At 39.6% G+C, this 21149-nt stretch overlaps 4 protein-coding genes across 10 annotated transcripts in view; 2 read left to right on the forward strand and 2 right to left on the reverse strand.

Annotated features, from left to right (window-relative positions):
* Positions 1-337: 337 nt before the first annotated feature.
* Positions 338-4977, reverse strand: glt8d1 (glycosyltransferase 8 domain containing 1). Its single transcript, XM_085456288.1, has 9 exons — positions 4619-4977; positions 4399-4497; positions 4057-4261; positions 3844-3961; positions 3677-3761; positions 3456-3568; positions 3193-3359; positions 2896-3008; positions 338-1340 (listed from the first exon to the last, which is right to left on the reverse strand). Exons 1-9 carry the CDS (start codon positions 4632-4634, stop codon positions 1156-1158), a joined length of 1101 nt encoding a protein of 366 aa, XP_085312414.1. The 5' UTR covers positions 4635-4977; the 3' UTR covers positions 338-1155.
* A 251-nt stretch (positions 4978-5228) lies between these two features.
* On the forward strand, positions 5229-6677 carry spcs1 (signal peptidase complex subunit 1). Its single transcript, XM_085456295.1, has 4 exons — positions 5229-5391; positions 5979-6038; positions 6121-6207; positions 6392-6677. The coding sequence occupies exons 1-4, from the start codon at positions 5356-5358 to the stop codon at positions 6515-6517; spliced, it is 309 nt and encodes a 102-aa protein (XP_085312421.1). The 5' UTR covers positions 5229-5355; the 3' UTR covers positions 6518-6677.
* A 135-nt stretch (positions 6678-6812) lies between these two features.
* On the reverse strand, positions 6813-16088 carry nek4 (NIMA-related kinase 4). Of its 5 annotated transcripts, none has more exons than XM_085456294.1 (16): positions 15779-16088; positions 14198-14464; positions 13910-14107; positions 13056-13163; positions 12337-12491; positions 12032-12176; positions 11086-11694; positions 10951-11001; positions 10725-10874; positions 10061-10225; positions 9304-9370; positions 9075-9187; positions 8805-8893; positions 8480-8691; positions 8263-8399; positions 6813-7543 (listed from the first exon to the last, which is right to left on the reverse strand). In XM_085456294.1, exons 1-16 carry the CDS (start codon positions 15866-15868, stop codon positions 7445-7447), a joined length of 2655 nt encoding a protein of 884 aa, XP_085312420.1. In that variant the 5' UTR covers positions 15869-16088; the 3' UTR covers positions 6813-7444. The 5 variants fall into 5 exon arrangements, with proteins under 5 accessions (XP_085312420.1, XP_085312419.1, XP_085312416.1 ...); XM_085456293.1 differs by having other exon boundaries at positions 8805-8896; XM_085456290.1 differs by having other exon boundaries at positions 10061-10252.
* A 1881-nt stretch (positions 16089-17969) lies between these two features.
* Positions 17970-21149, forward strand: part of camk1b (calcium/calmodulin-dependent protein kinase Ib) — a 40085-nt gene continuing 36905 nt past the window's right edge. The window contains exons 1-2 of one of the 3 annotated variants that reach the window (XM_085456298.1): positions 17971-18081; positions 19913-19925. In XM_085456298.1, coding sequence (XP_085312424.1) covers positions 19915-19925 — 11 coding nt within the window. In that variant the 5' untranslated portion in view covers positions 17971-18081; positions 19913-19914. Of the gene's footprint in view, positions 18082-18102; positions 18212-19912; positions 19926-21149 lie in introns of those variants that run through there. The other 2 variants (XM_085456296.1, XM_085456297.1) reach the window with 2 other exon arrangements.

Here is a 21149-nt window from a genome sequence, read left to right on the forward strand (position 1 = left end):
TTGTTATTGTCCATCCCTATTAGGAAAATGAGAGCTAGCACATGTAGAGGTGACCAAAGATACCAGCATCTTCACTGTACACAACAAAAGCAACGGTATGATCACAAAAGACTGGACTTTCCAAATATTTATCAACTTTCTGCAAATCCCTCAGACATGTTTGAAAAGTGTAGCAATTTCTGATTCATGAATGGCGACTGCTATGTTTGGGAAATCAAATCAAATTCTGGATTTAAGCCTGATATTTGGCACACTGTCACAAAAGGTACCGAATTCTGAAGAAGATGCAATTGTAAAAAGATTTAGCAGATATTGGACAAAAAAAGAATCACGAGAGTTTAATAAACATGTAACCTTTATTTGATATACAAAAAAAAGACATTTACACCAGTAAGGGAACTTTAAACAGGTAGTAGGAAAATGCTGATAATGAAGCACTAAAGTAGGAGATGTTCGTGCAAAGCTGTTCTGTTCCTGCAGAGGTGCAGTGATCTTAGTGGTTCGTGTAAAAAAAAAAAAAAAAAAAAAAAACACCGTTTTTTTGTTAAATATGAAAGCAGGACAGGTAGTGTTTATTATGGTAAAGTAACATGCACCATTAGTTTGACTGCAGTTAACCTGTAGAGGATTTATACAAGACTTAAAAATATAGTTTTCCACAGGAAGTACTGCACTGAGGTACTGACATGAGGAATTTGCATGGCTAATGATTATAATTCAAACTTAGCTGATCAGAAAGAAGCAGGAATAAGCTGTGGCTGTGACTCACTCTAACGACAGCTCAGATAATTGAGTCATTTAATATGCACATTAAGTAAATAAATCCTTATTTAGCTGCTAAACACACCTACTTAAAAGCCATTTACTTTGACAAGGATGGTTTATGCTCAGCTGAGTGGGAGTAAAACAGTATTTGAAATGGTCTACTTTTAGTTTAACAAAATATTTCTAAAAAAATGCAATTCGAAGCTATCAACAATATACTCTGGATATAGAAAAAAAAATCTCTGTTCATTGGAAGATGAGAATAGGCAGGTCCACATTCGGAGGACGATGGAACTAAAACACATGACATTTGCATAGTTCCTGAGATATGAAGAAGTTTTCCTGCTGCTACGAACCCGATCTGAAGGTTCAAGGAGCCCATTTTTCAGTCTAGCTGTCCCCCGTGTGTCTTCGCACAGGGTGAAATTTTCCTGTGGGGTCGGGAATGAACCACTTGTCCCACACATCAGTAAAGGAGGATCCTCGCCCCCAGGGCTTATAGTGTCCGTTCCAATGCAGGAGTTTGGCAGCTTTCACAAACTGGGAAGAATAGCGGCTTCCAGCACCTGTTACACCTGAAAAATGAACAGAATTGTTTCTTTTATTTAGCATATTTAACACTGAAAGCACAAAATATAATCCGTTATTGTATGAAGAGAAACATATTTTTTTATCACCAAAACAGGACCATCCTGTATGATCATCAAACATGTGATCTGAATACTTTTATCTTTCACAGAGTTTTTGCACAATTAAAAGTCACTTAATGACATCAAAAGGCTGCTGTAGGACTAGTCTGACACTGACAATTTGCCTCTTTGCAGAGACATTTGACCACACTGGCATGTATTAGTTAGAAGTGAAGACAAGGCTCGGAGGTGGCTGTTTTAAGTCAGTTACAGCAAAATGCTCAGACTAATGAACAGCCTGCCATATATCTATCTGGATTGTTTTGGTGTGATTTCCACCATTTTAAAAATATTAGATGTAGAAATCGCTGCCTTTTTCTTGAACATAATGGAAGTATCTTATTATGTGGTGGTGAACATGGAAAAACAAAACTAAATTCATGCTTTCTTCTGAAGAGCGAAACAGTTGATGGGTGAAGTCAGATAAAAGAGTAAAAGAATAGTTCTTACATTTAAGTGATCACAATATTTTTTGTTCTTTTAAGAAAGCATGTCGTAATTTGTGAAGAGACGCGTCGCTACTGACTTTCATTACGGCACTGTAAGCTCCACAAGGTGCCATTTAGATCCATTATATTCTAAAGAAGGCAGAGAAATCTACAACTTGGCACCATGAAAAAAATTACCTATTTAAATGATTTACCCCCAAGTAATTTACATAGTATTCATCTGGCCTTATAGACCACATAAATAATTAGATTCTGAGGCTAAATGTGTCTTTAAAAGCTTGTCAAGCAGCCTGGTCTTGTGGATGTATCTGATATCTCCACGTTGGACTTGTTCTTGAATCAGCAGCATTAACGTTTGTCAAAGTTCAACACTGCAAGTGAACAAGAACACTGTTGTGATGTCATAGTTTTTTAACATGGAAAAAATAAACCTGCTGATGTCCACTCAGGAAAAAAAGTTTTTTAAAAAAACATTTGGAGTTAGATTTGAGGGTTAGAACGTGAACATGGTTAAGGTTAGGGTAACGAGCTATACAGGGAGTGCAGAATTATTAGGCAAATGAGTATTTTGTCCACATCATCCTCTTCATGCATGTTGTCTTACTCCAAGCTGTATAGGCTCGAAAGCCTACTACCAATTAAGCATATTAGGTGATGTGCATCGCTGTAATGAGAAGGGGTGTGGTCTAATGACATCAACACCCTATATCAGGTGTGCATAATTATTAGGCAACGTCCTTTCCTTTGGCAAAATGGGTCAAAAGAAGGACTTGACAGGCTCAGAAAAGTCAAAAATAGTGAGATATCTTGCAGAGGGATGCAGCAGTCTCAAAATTGCAAAGCTTCTGAAGCGTGATCATCGAACAATCAAGCGTTTCATTCAAAATAGTCAACAGGGTTGCAAGAAGCGTGTGGAAAAACCAAGGCGCAAAATAACTGCCCATGAACTGAGAAAAGGCAATTTTTAAAATTAGAAATCAGCCAGAACTTACCAAGGTGTCTCACGTGCCACATGGGGTCAATGCTAGAGTGGCGTTTGTAAAAAACAATGAGGAGTGGAGGAGTGGTAACGCTATCTGCGAGGGTTTTACCGTATAGATCCTCCCTGAGAAAAGGAAAACATCACGGTTTTAAAACAAAGAAAGAGATTCACTGGATTAAATTTCAAGGTACATGTACAATGACAACAAAGGTCTATTCTATTCTAAATTCATGTTTTGTAACTAACAGTAGGATTTTTTTCCTTTGTTTGAAGTCCATTCATTATTGCGCCAGTCTGAGTCACTTACTGTGTGTTGAGCTCCATCCAGTGCTCCAGCTGCTGGGTGATGTTTTGGTTCTTCCATTCAGTCAAGTTGGCAATGAAGACCCCGGGATTGAAAGAGCAAGTGTTGGCTCTCATCCCCAGCTTCTTGATAGCTTCTTTCTTGAAATCCAAGAAGCCAATGTAATTATTCTGTTAACAGAGATTTGTCATCTAATTAAGCATCACAGTGTATGATATTCTTAACTTTTTGTTTTACTCTGAAAAGCTCTTGTGGGTCATGCCCACCTGATTTCCCGCACCACGAACAATGCCTTTGGCAGATGCCGAGTCACAGTCATCAGAGAAGGCTGCGGCATGTCCTGGTTTGAGGTTGGTTTCATAGAGCTCCTGAATGTCACCTGAGAGCCAACAGAAAAGAATTTACTGATCTAAAAAAAAAAAAAAAAAAAAAAAAAAAGGGGGCCTCATTTCATAACCAAATCTCTTCATTTCTGGAGACTTCTCACCTTGTACAATGACATCATCGTCCAAATAGATAGCTTTCTCTGCTTCGGGAATGTAAGCAGGAAGATAAAACCTGGCAAAGGTCAGCTGAAAAAAAATACAGTTAAAACAAGTTTTAGCTAGTGGGGAAGGCATGCAAACAACATGTGTATGCCTGTAGTTGTCTTACTAGTTTTGCAGCCTCTGGGGTCTGAGGATCCTTAGATATCTTCCCATTAAGTAACTCAGGCTTAAAAATTACTATCTTATATTTGACACTGTTTAGTCTAGTATTACTCAGCCATGCTCTGTAAAATAAAGAAAAGGACAGGTCAAATATGACCAAGTTCACAAACTCCCACCTTTCCGCACCTAAGGAGAGAGACATGCTGAAATATCTTACTTTAAGTGAGCGACGGTTTCATTCAAGGTCACGATGTTGAAGACAACATTGGCTTTGCTGTTCCTGTACACACTGTTCATGGCAGCAACAACAGCACCAAGTCTGTCCTCAGCAGCGGTGATGAGAACAGGAATCTCCTCACCCGTCCTTGCCGAATTCAAGTCTGGAGACAGTTCAGACTCAAAGGGAAGAATCAGCCCTTCATCTGCACATAAAGGCACATTTAAAAATGCATTACATCAACTTTTTGTATGGCTTTACTTAAATTCACCTAACTGCTCCACGCAAGAGTGTGTGCCCCACACTACAGTGAAGACTCGAACACAGAGATAATGACCATACCTGGCTTTTCTGTGTGCAAAAAGTCACTGAGATTGAGGAGATTTCGCTGGACTATGATGAGGAAGGCAACAGCCAGCAGCACAAGAATGATCACGTTAACTGAAAGACACAGTAAGTATATAGTCCTCTCATTATTACTCTGCAAGTTTTCTATTTCTGCTTTTCACACACTCTGCAGAACTAGTTACAGCTAAGCTGCAAATGATTCAAACTGACCTACCTCTCCTCAGTCCCATAGTAATGATCTCATCCGTCCCTCCAGCACGTGAAAGGAAAAGAAAACAAACCAAATAATAAAAAGGTTAAAACATAAACATCAGAGGTGGTTTGCGCGCAGAAGGCGCAGGATCATCTGGCAGTTAATGAGGACTGCTGCTGTACCGCTGCGTGGCAGAAACCTCATAAACACGAGAAACCACCCGCAAACTAGCGGACATTAGCGTTGGCTTTTAGTACGTTAAAACAAACAAAAGTTTTGCAATTTTTGCAGAGTTTTAAGAAGAATTCACTTTGAAACCAAACTGCCAACTCAACATCATCAAATCCGCCCCATCCACACGCCTTCGCGTAGTAAGAGGTGTCTCTGATGTGCCTGACTGAAAAAACTACATCTTGTCGCGTTTTACTAACACAAACGTGTCATAAGCTACGTTTATATATATATATATATATATATATATATATATATATATATATATATATACGACTAAAATAATGGAGCCACATATTTTGACTGGCACTTGTGTGGCCAATCATACTAAACCCAAATTTGACTGTACCACGTACGGCTTCGTCCAATCCGTATGCGTTGTAGATCTTTGCGCTTGCGCGGTTTCCTCCGCTGTAATTGGGTCCTTTTCGTTTACAGACGTATCTTTTTGAAACCGGAAATTCAGTTCCTTCGATTTGTTCTCGCTAATTCTTTCAATTTTATGGTAGCTTATTTCATTTGGAAACATGCTGCCTATATTCAAGTCTATCCCCACGCATATGGTAAGCGGTAATTGGGTTATTTGATCAGAAACTGCACGGTCAGGCTCGCACTGACTTTCGTGCATGCTGTGCTATTGAGCTAAAGTTAACCTGTCTAACGGTAGCTGGCCGATGTGTCTGTGGCTACGCAGGTAACAGCTGTTATATGATTTATCCCCTAAACCTAAAATCGTGAAGAAGATCATTCTTCCTAATTAAGAAGATTTAAAAGATAGGTTTACCATATGACTCAGCAGCTATTAGTTGGTTATTGATATTGCAAATGCATTGTCTTACCTAAAGAAGCTTGATGTGTGTGCTCGGACCCATAAGACAAACTCATTACTACACTGCAACCTTCAGTCAGGAATTGAAGGGTCTTGGTGTTATATTCATCTGCACACTTTACACTGAGAAAAAGCTGTTTTAATGACGACATTGGTACTTGTTTCTGTTATTGCTTGTGTGTGTGTGTGTGTGGGGGGGTGGGGGGGGGGGGTTAAGTAGCATAGGAGGGCTTAAGCAATCATGGTGTACATCCTTTTCACGTATAATAATAAGAGATTCATTGACACACACTCCTCCCTCCCCAAACAACTGTTTTCCAGGATTATAAAGGTCAGAAGCTGGCAGAACAGATTTTCCAGGGAATAATACTCATCTCAGCGGTAACTAACCAAAATTTCACACAATCTTTTTTTTAATTTTTACTTGAAGTTAGATTTTAAGATATTTGTGTAATTGTTGCAGGCGATTGGATTTGTGTACGGTCTGATCATTGAACAGTTCGGGTGGACAGTGTACATTGTCTTGGCTGGTTTTGCTGTCTCCTGTGTGGTAAGTTTGCCATGATAGATACATTGTGCACCTGTTACATGTTTCTGTCCTTGCTCTCCTTTCAGCCTGAGAGGAAAACATGTCAGAATTAGACACATTGTTGTTTTCGCTTGTTTTTTCACACCTGTCCAGCCCTTTAACAACATCCATCATAACTTAATTTTGGGTCTGTTCTTTGCTTTAGTTGACCTTGCCTCCATGGCCTATGTTCAGAAGGAATCCTCTGTCCTGGCAGCCGGCTTTACCAGAGAGCACTGCAGAGCCCAGCCAAAAACCTCAGGAAAGCACCAAAAAGAAGAAGCACAAATAACTCGCAGGCACCCCGTATCTGCCTGTTAATACATCTTTTTATATTGGATGTTGTACTGAAGTCTTGCAATTCACATTTGAAGCATTTAGTAAGAACCCTTTGTTACAGTGTTACCCAGCAATGAAACCTGTGTTTCACATAATAAACACCTGATACAGTCCATGTTTTTTTTAAAATTATGTTTATGTTTGGGAATGCTGAGAATGCACATGCAGTCATCTTGTTTTAGTTCTTTTATCAATTAAATGTTTTATTCTGGTTTTCAACATAAAACAAGAAACAAGAACAAGAAAAATAAACAAGAAATACATTAAGGATTTATTAGAAATTGTTCACATGTTAATATCTACATCTAATTTACATTATTTTGTCTATAAGAAAATACAATTGAGCAGTAGGGGGAAGATTTAGTGTCCTCAACAGATGTAACCATTCTAGAAATTCTGGTTTGCATTGTACATAAGGTGATATTCCTCTACAGCAAATGGAAAGACAGAGCGTGCTTAAACATGACAAAAATATTTGCATAGGGATCTGGAAAATCCTTAGATGCTTTCACATTTTGTGTTTATACTGAAATTAAGTTTTAAAAAAAGAGAAAGAAATTAACTTCATTTACATGTGATGTACACAATAAGATTATATCTGTATGACAGTCCCATGATAAACCCTGCAGTCAGAAGTGAGATCTTGCATGTTGTCTGGAAAAAAATGTAACAGTCCCAAACAATCATGTTGGTAGTGGCAGGAAAAAAATGCCTTTGAGCAGTTTTCAATTCAGTCCATGTTTGAACATGAATGCTGGTATATTTCTTGCAAAGACCATCTTGATGTGCGTCATCATTTAAGATTTGTTGCTCCAGCTTACTTCGGGGTTTCCACACAGACGATTGTGAAAAACATTTAAGCTTTCATATATAGTGCTTTTTAAATCTTAAAGGCCATATCCTCAAAGAATTTCAGCTGCCTCACCATTACAGCATAGGCTTGGTACTTCTCATCTCCCATTAGGTTGCGAAGGCACAGCTAAAAAAAAAAAAAAAAAGGAAGACAAGTGGGGTCAGTTTACTGTGAACTGGCATGTTTATCTGTACATGATCACGAGTGGTGTTTTAATGGCAAATTTGTTAGTCTCATTAGATATTCTGAATGTACGAGGCCATGAAAAAGTATTCACCTCCTTCCTGATTTCTTAGTTTTTTCCATATTTGTTATACTTTCATGTTTAGCAACATCAAATTCCAATATCTGACAAAGATATTTCCAAGTAAATGCAAAATATGGTTTTTGGATTATATTTTCATGCAGGAAAAAAGCTACCCAAACCGACTTGGCCCTGTGTGAAAAACCTAAAACTAATAACTAATTGTGCCACCCTTGGCAGCAAGAACTGCTATCAAGTGAAAACTGACAATAAGTCTTTCACAAAACTGGAAGAATTTTGACCCACTCTTCAGCCACAGTGGATGGTTTACGGTCATGCCACAGGATCTCAATCAGATTTAAGTCCAGACTTTGACTAGGCCACTCCAAAATTTTCATTTGGGGTTTCTCCCAGCTCTCCCATAAACTTTGACGTGAACTGAGAGAAGTGAGGCCTGCACTTGTTTAGATATTGTTCTTGATTTTTTTAAAACCAAGAAGATTGGTATAATAATGTTTTTCTCCTCTCCACTACTATATGGTTTATTAAACCTTGACCTATCCATGTAATTTTATCTTGATATTGGATGTGTTTTACCCACTTCTCTTTTAGCGTCATCCTCCTCCTCCATCACTTCCAGCACTTTGTCCAACAGCTTGACCCCCAGGCCCTTCACCACATCTGTTCTCAGACGTTCTATGGCTCTTCTTATTTTGGCCGGACCAGATGGAGAGCCTTCTGAAGTGACATACATATTTAACACAATGGAGTTTCATAAAGACTGACATATTGCAAAGGGTTTGAACAAAGCATCTAACCTATTTGACCGAGTGACAAGTTCTCCGCTTCCTCTCGAGCCTTCCCATGAAGCAACAGGGTATCCCTGTACTTCCTGTTCAGTTTAAACTCTGGCAGTGCGGTAGAGCCAAATCTGCCTCTGTCCCCCTCGCTTACACCATCTCCAACATCCATTCTCAAAGTCTGAGTCATCATATTAACTAAGTCGTGCATGTCGCTGGATTCAGTCTTTCTGCAGAGAGACCACAAAACATGGATTATAAACACGTTTAAGAAAATTTAGGTTTTGGTTCAGTTTTATAATTCAGCTAAGTTGCACTCAATTCTACTGCCGTATGCTCTTACCTTTCCCTGCAGTCTCCTTCTGAACGCTCTGTGGAACTTGTGGATGAGCTGCATTCATCTTCATCTGACTTTTGCTCCAGCAGTTTATCCTGCTGATACAACACAGATATGTGTTTCAGACTCAGTACGATAGGATCAGATTAGCCTCACAATAGGCAGAATTTGCAGTGGGTCACTCTCAGTCAGGCCAGTGCCACAGTCAGTATGTAATGTAGCTTACAAATGAACAGTAAAGTCAATGCACTGTCACAGTGGGTGGCGTGTCTGTACCTTACTATTGGACTCTGCAAAAGAGGCAGACACAGATCGAGTAAATGGGGCACTGTCGTGCTCAGCCTTGGTGGACGTGACATCATAAGATGCCCTCCGTACAGCACTAACACCTGGGGAAGACAGAAAACTAATCAGAGACAGAAATGTAGAAACAAATATTAATTTCTGTAAATCCTTTTGTTTGTTTTGCAACAAAATGCTCCACTTTGAGTTTCGAGTATCGTACATGGTTGTCTGGCACTCTCTTGGGACTGCCTCAGTCTTCTTCTCTCTCTTGCAGAGAGGGGACGATCCTAAAAATAAAATTTGATAGAACAATATTGCATAAACTATGAAACATGACAAGAATTAAAACAGAAATAACCTTTCTGCCCCCACAGATCCAATTACACAGTATGTAATTGGATCTATTTGTTTGTCTGTCTGTCTGTCTGTTGGTTAGCAGACTAGCATTCACAGTTCGAGGTGATTTCATTTTGGTGAAAATCAGTAAAAACTGCTCCCCAAAATTTATTATAGATCATCTTCAAACTTTACAACAACATTCTAGGCCTTGGGATCAGCTAGATAGATCAGCTAAACATTTGACCTTGACTTTCATTGTTAGCACCCAAAGTAAAGATTGACCTTGAAGAAAAACTTTCAAGAAATTATACTGAATAATGTAACATATGAAATGGAGCTGAACAACATATTTTCTATTTTTTCCAATACGACGGCCTACAACGTCAAATGATGCCATAACAGGCTGACGTCATCATATTGTAATAAGGAAATAATAAAATATCAAAGTTTGAGTATAGCCTTGGCCTTGCTCCTGTTTTGACACTGTTCTCTTTACTCTTGCTGACATTTGTTTCTAAGATGTAGAAGACTAAAAAATGCAGATATAGATAATCTGTTATCTCTCTCAAAAACGTTATGTCTTAGGCAAAGCAAATGTTCAGAAATTAAAAGCTGTGGTTTTAGGGGAATGCCCTCACCTGTGGTGCTGGTAAAAGTCCATCATTATGGGAGCTAACTGATTCTGAGGTCACAGTCACATCAGCTTTCTTGGTCTCCGAGTTCCTCCTGCTCCTCTTTTTCCCCTCCACAGCTACAGTATCAACAGGAAGCTGAGGTAAAGGTCTAAGAGCGGCCACCTTGGACTGAAAGGACAAAACAAGATGCAACAACTGCTTTAATTAGCCTAACTCACTCCTTTGTTACTGTCACGCATGCTGGCTGGCTAGCACTGCAATAGAAAGTGGTTAGGAATAGATCTTAACCAAAACAAATGCTAAATGAAATTTGCTGACTGGAGAGTCAGTGAAAGGTCAGTGAAAGAAGATCAGCAGCACATTCTTGAGAGCATCGTTAAGAAGGCAACTGGATTTCTTTAGGTTTGTGAAGACGGTTCGCCTCTCATCCAACAGGGACTCTCCTCCGATTATTTTACAACTGAAGAAGCGTCTTGGATGAGAGGTGAAACAGCTTTACAAACTTGAAGAATTCCACTTCCCTTCCTTGTCAAGCTCTTAAGAATGCCTGGATGATTTTGATGACTGAGAACCTACACAGACACATTCTTTTTTGTCTTGCCATTCCTTTAAAATATCATTAGAACGATAATGATTTCAGCAACATCACTCCTGTATCAGTCTTTACCTTGTCCTGGTCCTCATGTTTCTGTCTTGTGTGCTTTCCTCTGTGCTGCTGTGATATAGATGGTTCTGATGATAGGTACAGAGGAGTTAGACATGTAGCAGCTCGATCTGGCTTACTGGCTTGTAAGGGAGATTCTTCCTTAACGGGTTCCTGAAAAAACACAAATACAATTGCATTAACACGAGGCAACGTGTTCTATACTATATCTGCATTATTTAGCACTCACCAGTGGTGGAGGGAGTGGCTCTAACAGCTTTTCAGTAGATTCTAGGCTTTCCTACAGAGATATAATTGAACAAATAAAACAAACACCGAACACTCCAGATGAAAACATCAAAAGAAGGTACTTTAGGACACTTACTTGGATGTCTGAGGTAGGTAGGTGTGCTGGAGCATGCTTGAAAAGAGTCACAGTGTTGTTCTTATTGTCTGCATCTGCTTCTAGAACCTCGTTTTCTGGATTTGGGTCCTGTGGATCAGCTTTTTTAAGTAACTCCATGGTATCATCCTTATCGTCCATATCTGGAATCTTTTTCTCCCCCGAGATAGATAACTTGTCCCCAGGGTTTGATTTGGCCTGTCGCTGAAAGTCAGACAAGTCACCGGCCACCCTCCCTTCGTCTTCTCTCGTGCTGCAAACACCTGATACAGACTTCAGAGGGGGCTTTAGTGGCGAAGGAGGGGGAAAGGGATCTGGTTTCCCTCTCACCTTGCTGTCTTTGCTCACATTGTGCGTGAGAGGTTCATTAGCTGCCCGGTGATGCGACACGACAGGCTGGGGCCTCTGCACTTGTCTCTGTATCAGGTCATTGTCCAGCTGCACGGGGATATCAATATCGATATTGCTAACAGTAAGCAGGGATGCTCTGAGAGCATCAGGTGAAGAGGGTTTGAATGGCGGAGGCGTCTGGATGGGAGTGCTGTCTACCACACCGTTCCGGCCTTTAAAGTGTTGCGATTTGTCGTCTTTCTGAGTTTAACAACAAAAATAACAATCACAGAGGGTTCCTTGTTTATATGAACATCTTTAACTGAATCACAAAAAGTTTAATAGGAGTGTTCTTTCTATATAGCAGCTATATCCAAGTAGAAAACAAATACTTTCCACAAAGGGGGGAGTTTTTTAATGAGCGCAGATGAGATGAAAATAAGAAAACTCAAAAGAAAGGATTGACTGAGTATCATTACCATTACACACTGATATGTGTAGGCTTCCATCAGTCTACCACTGTGTAAATAAAAATAATATAAGTCATAGGATTCATTTTATTACGGTAAATCAGTATTAGTATTCATCCTTAACTTACCCGCTTTACCCTGGCACGAGGTTCAGGTTGTGGACTGGGAGCCAGCCTCTCAGGCTTTGGCTGACATGACATCACAGGTGACACACTGCTGGTCCTACAATCACCACTGCCACCAACAGGTCTTTTTCGTGACTTGGCAGTTTTTCTGGGGAAGTGAAAATCAAGACACATAATAAGCCTTTAAGAACAAAGAGATCACTGCACAAAGAGAGGGGCAGAAATGATCAGGTTATAAAAACATACAAAGAAAATTTCAAAACACCATTTTTGATTTTTTTCATTAAAATGACTTAGAGGGAACGTACTCTTTTGTTGCCTCAAGGAACATGGCAATTTGTCGTTTTATGTAGGGCTGCCGGAGAATGAGTTTGACATCGGGCCTGTCTTCAGGTCTCTTAGACAGCATGCTTTTGATTAAATCTCCAAGCTGGGGCTCATACTTACTGGGCATCTGTGGAAGCTGTTTAGAAACCCAGAAGACAATTATCACCGTTCAGAATAAACCACATGGGACAAGTGTTAATTATTAAAAAACAAATCCAAATGGTTGAAGACACCTATCAGTCACACAGAAACCACAGTCTGGGCTTGTAAACAAGTGAGCTTAAGTGACACTCACAAAATCACCCAAACGTTTTAGGCTCATTAAACTACATTGTGGTATAGATATTATTTTGATATAATATATTAAAATGGATTTATTCAGTAAGGAGTTCGCATGTTCTCCTCCATGTCTGTGTGGGTTCTCTTCAGATAGTCCAGCTTCCTCCTGGAGTCCAAAGACATGCATGGACTAGGTTAACAAGTGATTCTAAATTGACCATAGGTGTGAATGTGAGTGTAAACAGTTGTATGCTTCACTGTGTTAGCCCTGTGGCAGACTGGCGGGTGTTCCAGGTTGTAACCCAGACAAAGATAGATGGATAGATACTGTAACTTACAATACTTTACCTAAAGAAAACACGAATAAAAAATGAATAATAATTTTTTTTAAAACATAAATATGTTAAAATATAAAGCTCACCTTTCCCTCTACAATACGATACACCAGTGAGTTCATGTCCTTGGCATTGAAGGCGTGTTTCAGTGTAGACATCTCATATACACAGCAGCCCAGGGCCCAGACATCTGACTAGAGACAGAAAAATTAAACCCATAAAAAGATGTATGCATCATTATCATACAAAGTCTATGGGAGCATCATTCATGAGAGCGGACTTCATGACTTTGTACCTGGCATAATGTGACCTTTAAATTAAGTACTCAAAGCATAAGTACTTGTTAACTTGTCTACATTACTACTTGCAGTTTCTTTCATTTATAAGCTGGATACCTCAGCTACATAACATTTTGCCCTAATGTGGGCCAGTATTAGTGGATACATTCCTTGGTTATACTGCACAGTGTGCTAACATGTAATGAGCCAATAAAACACTATATCAGGGAAGCTAAAGTTACACATACAGTTTGGTGCCATAACCTATTTGGCAGAGCGCTAGCACTGTCTCACTTCTGTGGGAAAGAAACACGATAGTTCATTTCTTATGTGATCATCCTGGCACACTGTCTCTGTGCACTGCCAAAGCTTTCCTTCTGCATTGAAACAAAAAACTTTTAATAGCTACTAAAGTCTATGTCTTTGTCCTGCTTAGAGAACAACTCCTCTATGCACCAACGGCCTGGGAACAACAATCAAGGAAATCCTATTTATGCATGTGCTAATGTGCCCTTTAATGAAGCCCTGAGAGTTGCTGCCTCCTAGCTGATGTGTTTGACTCCATATACTACACATTTGTGTTTAATAAGTCATCCCAGTCCTTTACCCTGCTTATATAACTTCAAAGACAAGGAGTCATTTTAAACAGATATCCAAAATACCTTGTGGTTATAAGGTTTATTAGAGAAGAGTTCAGGACTCATGTAGTATGGGGTTCCTATGAGTGTGCTGGCCATATCATTCTGGTTCTCCAGTACTCGGGCAATGCCAAGGTCCCCCACTTTAATGATGTTGGTTTTCGTCAGGAAGATATTCTGCGTTTTAAGGTCCCGATGAAGAATGTTCCTCTCATGTAGGTACTGATATACAAAATAAGAGAAATAAGAGAGTGACTGTCGCTTTATGTGAATAAATGATGGAAAAAATGCATAAACTGATGCAGAACTCACCTGCAATGCCATGGCTATCTGGACAAACCACTCCACCACCTGCCTCTCGGGTAACAGCTCTCCTTTTTGTTGTTTAAGCCTGTGATAGAGGTCTCCACCTTCACAGAAACCCATCACAATGTACAGCTGGCAGTCATCTCCTTCCCAGGACTCCTTGTAAGTCACAATGTTGGGATGGCGCAGTTGAGACAGCAGCTGCGCCTCCTGCTCCGCAGCACGTCGTTCACGTTTGGAGGAGGTGGTCAAATTCAATCTCTTTATAACATACTACAAGAAACACAAACACGTGTGCTGAAAAACAAAACCTATGCACTTTGAATAGATTTTACAAGTCTATGCCTTTGTTCCTCTATAGACTAGCAGCCTGGGAACACCTTTAATGAAGTACACTGGTCAATAGTTGTTATGAAAAAATACATTAAAAAACAAAAACTAAACTATATGAATGCATACAAGTTTATTAGAAGATGCATTGAAAATTTTTATATTTTTAAAAGGCCAACCCACAATGGTACAACGGGTAGCTCTGTCATCTCACTGCTAGAAGGTGCCATACTGCTGCTTCCCCTATGACATCTTGAATAATGCCCAGCTCCCACTGTGACATATGTGAAAAATAAATAGGATGGATGGATCAGCCACTTTCAGACCTTGTTCCTCACATTGAAATCTGAGGAAATGTTTGAATATGAATATCTCGGAAACTATTAAAGACATGCCTGAAAATTTCACTGGTATTTCATAACGGGTCTGTAATTACGGAAAAATTAATAAATAAATGTCTGAGTATTGGCTAGTTAAAATATGAAAAAAAGAAAGAAAAAGAAGATTCAAATAGTCTTGTAAACTTATTTACATACATATTTGAACACATAATAAAATAACTTTCTGAATGAGATATGGTTCTATTCCAAAATAATGCTGAGAGAATTAATTTTAACATGAAATTCTTGGTCACAAAACGGCAGAAAATGCTAATTGCATCCATCTGTCACGCTGGATCGAGCAAATGTGCAAGTTGTACCACAAACAAATAAAAATATCAGAAGATGGTTTAATCCAAATGAAACAAAGTTCTGGAGTTACACATGGTACTCTAATTGTAACTGGCATAGCATATCTCACAGAAATCATTACAAATATTCATGTACATACAAACTTTGGCCCACAAAAATCGTGTTGCAGGAGGTGATTTCATGTATGTTTCATCGTGAAAGAAAACAAATTGTGCAATGAAAAGCTGAGTTATAGGAGCAAAGAGTTCTGATTTATAAGTCAGTTATGAATGGACTACTTCACGTCTGTCAGACGCAATAATAGAGTATAGAAATATTATCATCACAGTGGTCAACAAGCTTAAGCTGTTGTTATAATGCCAAAGTTAGCAGAAACATTGGTTTTCAGTGGGTATAAAACCTTAACTCAGTCCGTGAGACTTTACAGGACTTATGCTAACTTTGTGCTAGCAGTACTTAGCAGGGTTTTAGGGTCTCTACGAAAACGTTTAGCATGTGGTTGAAAGGCGTGCTTATTTTAACATATCTGGGGTTTGTTTCCACTTACAACCGCTCTGTTTCTCACCTGTTTACGGTCTGTTTTGTGTTTCACCAAGTTCACCTCCCCATAGCTCCCTTTCCCAACGACCCTGATGAAAGTGTAATTATTCATCATTCCTCAAAACGCTTCATTACGAGGCCCGAAACGCCAAAAGTTTACAGGACCAGCTCCCGTCAAGCGTAACAGCTCTATTCAGTCCCGCATCCTGCTGTGAATGCGACGCAAACAAATCTGCTGGGAGAAAAAACTTCCCCCTAGGTCAGCGCCAGCGACGAGATGTTGGAAACGCAGGAAATCAGCCCTGCTGCACAGTTTTTTCGTCACTAGGCAACTGGTCGCTCACTGCCGATGATGAGGTGAGAGGGAGGAAAGGAGCGCTCAGTTTGTGACACAGCGCCACCTAGTGCCTGGAGTCACAACAAGAAGCACCTTCACCGCAGAGACGCTTTGTATGCGTTTCAGGGGACAGTGGCACAACTGTTCACCTAAAGCACCTTAATTCACGCTTCTACCCTTTGAGAGAAGAATACAAAGCGTAGAAGCCACCGAGGACGTGTGACCTGTTTAATTACAAATGTAGATGTTTAAAAACTGAAATAAAAAAATGACTGAATAAATAAAACGAATAAATACATAAAAATACAAATAAAATGAATAACGAAACAAAATACTATTTTTTTTAACAAAACAGGCATCAAATTAGAAGTCAAATAAAATTTCTAAGATCTAAAAAGAAATATTTATTATTTGTTTCTTGTTTCTTTACATAATAGCAAAACGTTGTATGTTTAAAAAAACATATTGGGAGACAGGGTTTTCCCTTGATGACGCCACTGGTAGCACACTGGACCACTGCATTGGCTGTAACCTTTCTTTATTAAAATTACGAGTTATACATGTACTATTTCTGCTATGGCATGGAAATTATGAACCCTTTATAACAAGTCATATAATATCCTATTTTAATGTTTAAATCCCACATCCAACAATATAGGTCTAAGCTTTGTATCAGCAGAGAGAAAACTACATTTAAATGCAAATTTACACCTGACATCTGCAATGAGTGAGAACTTCAAGACACTTCAGATAATTTAAAACCAGTGGCTCTTTGTCAGGATGCAAGCTTAGATGGTGCTGAAGAGCAATTTAACAGCGTTTTATGATTCCATTGTGAAACATAAAGGGATGGACAGGGTACAATGATTAAAAAAAGGTTCAAATAAACTGATACACAACATCCTGTGTGTTAGCACACGTGTTTCAGTTCCAAGAAGACCACTTTAAGCTTGCAATGATCTTGACCTGTTTGAGGTTATGTAATCCACTAGATGGAGCACTACACCTGTACAAGCTGACACTGCACAATTTCAGCTTAGAGGTGTCTGCACAGGACAGAGTGTATGCACATGGTACTGAAAAAAAATTGTATGGGTTTATTTATTTTTGGCTTCAGTTTTAAAAATTTGGTTTGTCACTGATTTTATTGTTTCATGAAACAACAGGCAGAAGAGTTGGAAGCAAATTTTAAAACTCATGAGTTTTTACTTGCTGTAAGCAACATGCCCAGTAAACTGGAGTAGAATACTTGGACTAAATGTAAGTAACATTCCTACTAGTCCTATATGTGGTGCTATCCGATGGTGTTAGGGATTTTATGATTAACATCACTCTAGTTCAGTGGCTTTGATGGGGGTGGGGTACATTATATTTTAGGCGGGGTAGTGACACCCCATACCCCCTTTGAAACACGCTTCTGCTCATGTCTAGCAAAAAAAGCAACCCTCGTTTGATCAAACATAACGATTATTTTATTGCAACACTGTCGCACTTCTATGTGACAGCAGGCCAATAAAAACGGCTACACCACTCAGCGTGTGCATGTCACAAGTATTTATCTAAACTTATTAGAGCTTATAATACCTAACTAGCCTACACCTGGAAGTCTGTTAACCACAGCACCTTGGCTGTTAACGTCATAAAAACCGTGACACATTGTGTTTATTACAGCCACTATCGAAACAGCACGTCGATACAGGTGTTCTCGCCTCCAAGCATTTTATTACAGGTGTGGGAGTCACGAGTGAGGGGAGGGAAAGAGGGAGGAGGCAGCTACCGTCGGTGAGACAGAGCCGTTCACCTATGCGCCACACTGCTAGAGCGGTGATTGGTCCGCTTCACTGTGTCCGTCCTTGCCCTGAGGTGACGTCAGGAGGAACCCTGCTGGTGGAGGTTGGCGCGTGCAGATTCAGCGCGAGCGCTCAGAGTAGGAGAGACAGCCGGCGGGCTCCAGGCAGAGACTCCGGACCTTCGTGACAGCACATTTTCAGGTAGGAGGGAGACACTGCGTTAACTTTCATTTTGACTCCCACCCCTTCCGACAAAGAGCAGATAGGCGCTTGAGCGCGATTTCTCGTCAGGGTTTGGACAGCTGCTCTCCCCCACTGAGCTCTCTGTGAGGTAAGCTGTCGTTAACGGGCACTTTGGCTGCATTTACCTCGCCTGTAAGGACTTTTCCGTAGAAGGAATGTGTTTATAACAGCTGAAGTGAGATTTGACGACTTTTAAAAATAACTCGTTTTCAGCGTTTTAGGCTGCTGAAGCATAAACAGCAGCCGGGGTCACGTTATATCCTCCCATTCACTCCGAGAGGACCTCGGTGTAACTAAAGCTGCTGTTTTGAAGATCAGATGCTGACATGGAATATACTAGAGACTGAAGTGATCGCTTTTTATCCTCGTCTTCTTTCACTGAAACCATATACAGGTAGATATCTATCTAAATGGCTCAAGTTTAACTTATGGTATGTCTACAAAAAGCGTTAGGCCAGAAGGATCCCTGTTATTAATCTGTAAATCAGAAATACTGTAATGATTTCATCAGTAAAAACACATCACACTGTACGTCTTCCCCGGGAAGTCCTTAAAGCAGTTTGAGTGTAACCCCATCTGTCTCTGTCGTTTATTTGCTTTCTGTTTCTCTGTGGCTTTCTTTACACACCGTCTCTCACTTTCTTAACACTTCACACACCTCCTCACCTCTTCTACTAAGAAGTCCTCTTATCATTGATAAGCTGGCCTTAAGAGGAGATTTGGTGTGCGTCACTGACAGCAGATGACCAATCAACACTGCTGTTAGAAAAATCTCAATGTGTTTGCCATGGAAGCAGATGGGTGCAGGTCGGTTGATTGATATGCAGGTATGGATGGGCTCCATGGCGTTCAGTTGACAGCTGCTTTCTGACTCTGGGAAACACAAACTGGCTCTTCTTTCTTCTCTTTCACTGTCTGTGTTTATGCTTCTAAATATGTTCCACTTGGCACCCTGTGGAAAAAGAGCTTGCCCACATCTGCGGAGGTCTTTGTCAAGTGTTTGACCTAATGAAACTTGTTGTTGTTGTATGAAATATGTGAATGGAGTTTGTTAGTTTGTTTTGACAGCAGCTGCTTTCCCCCCCTGTGTCTTTCGTCCTTGTCAGTGTGCGCAACATTCTCAGAAACAAAAAAACTAGATTCCTCAAAAACAAAAACACTAGTTTTCCAAAGAGATAATAAAGATATCAAGATAAATAACCAAACATGTTGGGGGTAGGTTTATGAAATTTGATTCAAAAACATAGCCAGACTCATCTGAAGGTTTTAAAATCACTGAAAGATCATCTCTTTGCACTAGTGTAGTGAGCTTTCAGTGAACTCTGTCTGCTTTAACAGGAATGCATTCCTTGGACATGTCTTTGACTTTTTGTTCATACTTGGCAGCATATTTTCCCCTCAGTTTGCCATAGATGGTGTGGAGAAGTATGGAATAATAGTGATTAAGCTGAGCCAAAATCAGTTTTTATTCTTTAAAAAAACAGAAGAATAATAAACAGAACCAATTTGGAGTTTATCTGCATCGTTATAGAGACACAAGCCAAATAAGTTATTTGCAGAGCTCTGTCTCCTTAAATGTTAATTTAACTTTTTCTACTTCCTCTTTTTTTCAGTCTTTTGCATTCATTTTGTGGTGTGTTCATGTGTGTGTTTGTGTGTCTGTGAGTGTGAGAGACGGTTTAGCAGGGCCGGACAGAGCTTTTTTGCACGTGCCATTTTGTCACATTTAACTGTCGTCGTGTGTGTGTGTGTTTGTGTGTGTGTTTCTTCTGTCCACTGCGCATCACAGGAATGGGAAACCAGTGAGTACAGCAACTCTCTCTAATTCTTCAACAGGGGGTGAATGCTGCATGTCACCTACTTCTCAGGGAATGTGACTATGATTTTGTGCTTTTTTCCAACCTCCAGCTTCTTCAGTCCTGTTGCTTATTTACTCAGTTGAGCAGCTTATCGTGTCCCACTGGCCAAAGTCATGCCATCCGTGGACGTTGAAGGGCTTTTTTTTTATCCGCTTTATGCTCATACAATACCATGCATGTATCTTTCCTCTACTCTTCCACATATTTAAGCTTTGGCCTTTTCTGCCCTTGCGTGTGTGAAACATGAACCTTAATCTGCTGTTTATAGCATTTGCCTGTTTTTTTTTTTTAATAAAAAAAAAAACCAACAGACACCCTTGCTCATTAAACTCCAGTGGCTTGAAATGTGTTGTTTTGATATAAAAGTGCTGTGAAGGAGGTTTAGGTGCATGTTGGCATTTGCTGCGTAATGCTACCTTTAGAAAATGCAACCACTGGCAACAAAAGGTTGACGCATATATGGATTAAAAATTACTTTGATGTTCAATGTCACTTCTTCTCAGTGCATGAATTAACATGAATTTCCATATGAGCAAGGTGAGATGCTACAAACAAGCAGCATGTGAGAGGTGTTTTCACTCTTCCTCTGGCTTCATGTTCTCAAAAGTCTTTTGCTCTTATGCAGTTAGGGGGATTAAAAAATACAAAGCCTTTCAGAACTGTGAAGAATTTTATTTTCAGTTGTTTAATTCATTGTTTAGTCTCTTAATGGAAGTCATGTTTTACTGTAGCTTTTTATTATGCAACCCAACCATTTTGTATACAGAAAACGAACATCTTTACAATCAAGGGGTCATGACTGTGTAGTTGCATAGTTCTCATAAAATATATCTTTTATATATATTTAAATAAATAAATATTTCTTATATAATATTATACTGTTAAATGCCTGACTTTCAAAAAGCACGTGTACAAATGATCCACGTGAACCAAAAGCTCAGACTTCAGATTGCTCTTGGGTCTGTATGTTGTAAATAAAAGAGAGTTATCATCTCAACAGCTCAGACCTTCTGTTTGCAACAGGTAGTCAATCAGAAGAGTTTTGGCTTAAAGGTAGTGGAGCAATAACTTTGTGCTTTGGAATGTGGACAAACTGAGGGGCTGCACCAAATCCTACAATGCGATAGACAAGGATTATTTTGAACAGTGAATCATGCAAAGCTTCTG

The sequence above is a fragment of the Copadichromis virginalis genome, linkage group LG5 (genome assembly GCF_057382275.1).
Source record: "Copadichromis virginalis isolate Kocher_CV1m ecotype Utaka linkage group LG5, C_Virginalis_male_GT1.1, whole genome shotgun sequence".
Classification (NCBI taxonomy): Eukaryota; Metazoa; Chordata; class Actinopteri; order Cichliformes; family Cichlidae; genus Copadichromis; species Copadichromis virginalis.

Excerpts from the sequence above, each read along its gene's own strand:
- glt8d1 (XM_085456288.1), bottom strand. Across the intron at positions 3,762-3,843 it reads CCCCAGAGGCTGCAAAACTA|CTGACCTTTGCCAGGTTTTA; the intron begins GTAAGACAACTA and ends ATTTTTTTTCAG. Across the intron at positions 3,009-3,192 it reads TGGATGGAGCTCAACACACA|GGAGGATCTATACGGTAAAA; the intron begins GTAAGTGACTCA and ends TCCTTTTCTCAG.
- spcs1 (XM_085456295.1), top strand. The coding sequence starts at position 5,356 with ATGCTGCCTATATTCAAGTCTATCCCCACGCATATG. Across the intron at positions 5,392-5,978 it reads AGTCTATCCCCACGCATATG|GATTATAAAGGTCAGAAGCT; the intron begins GTAAGCGGTAAT and ends ACTGTTTTCCAG. Across the intron at positions 6,208-6,391 it reads GTTTTGCTGTCTCCTGTGTG|TTGACCTTGCCTCCATGGCC; the intron begins GTAAGTTTGCCA and ends TCTTTGCTTTAG.
- nek4 (XM_085456289.1), bottom strand. The coding sequence starts at position 15,868 with ATGATGAATAATTACACTTTCATCAGGGTCGTTGGGAAAGGGAGCTAT. Across the intron at positions 12,492-13,055 it reads ATCGTATTGTAGAGGGAAAG|CTTCCACAGATGCCCAGTAA; the intron begins GTGAGCTTTATA and ends GTTTCTAAACAG. Across the intron at positions 12,177-12,336 it reads TTCCTTGAGGCAACAAAAGA|AAAAACTGCCAAGTCACGAA; the intron begins GTACGTTCCCTC and ends TCACTTCCCCAG.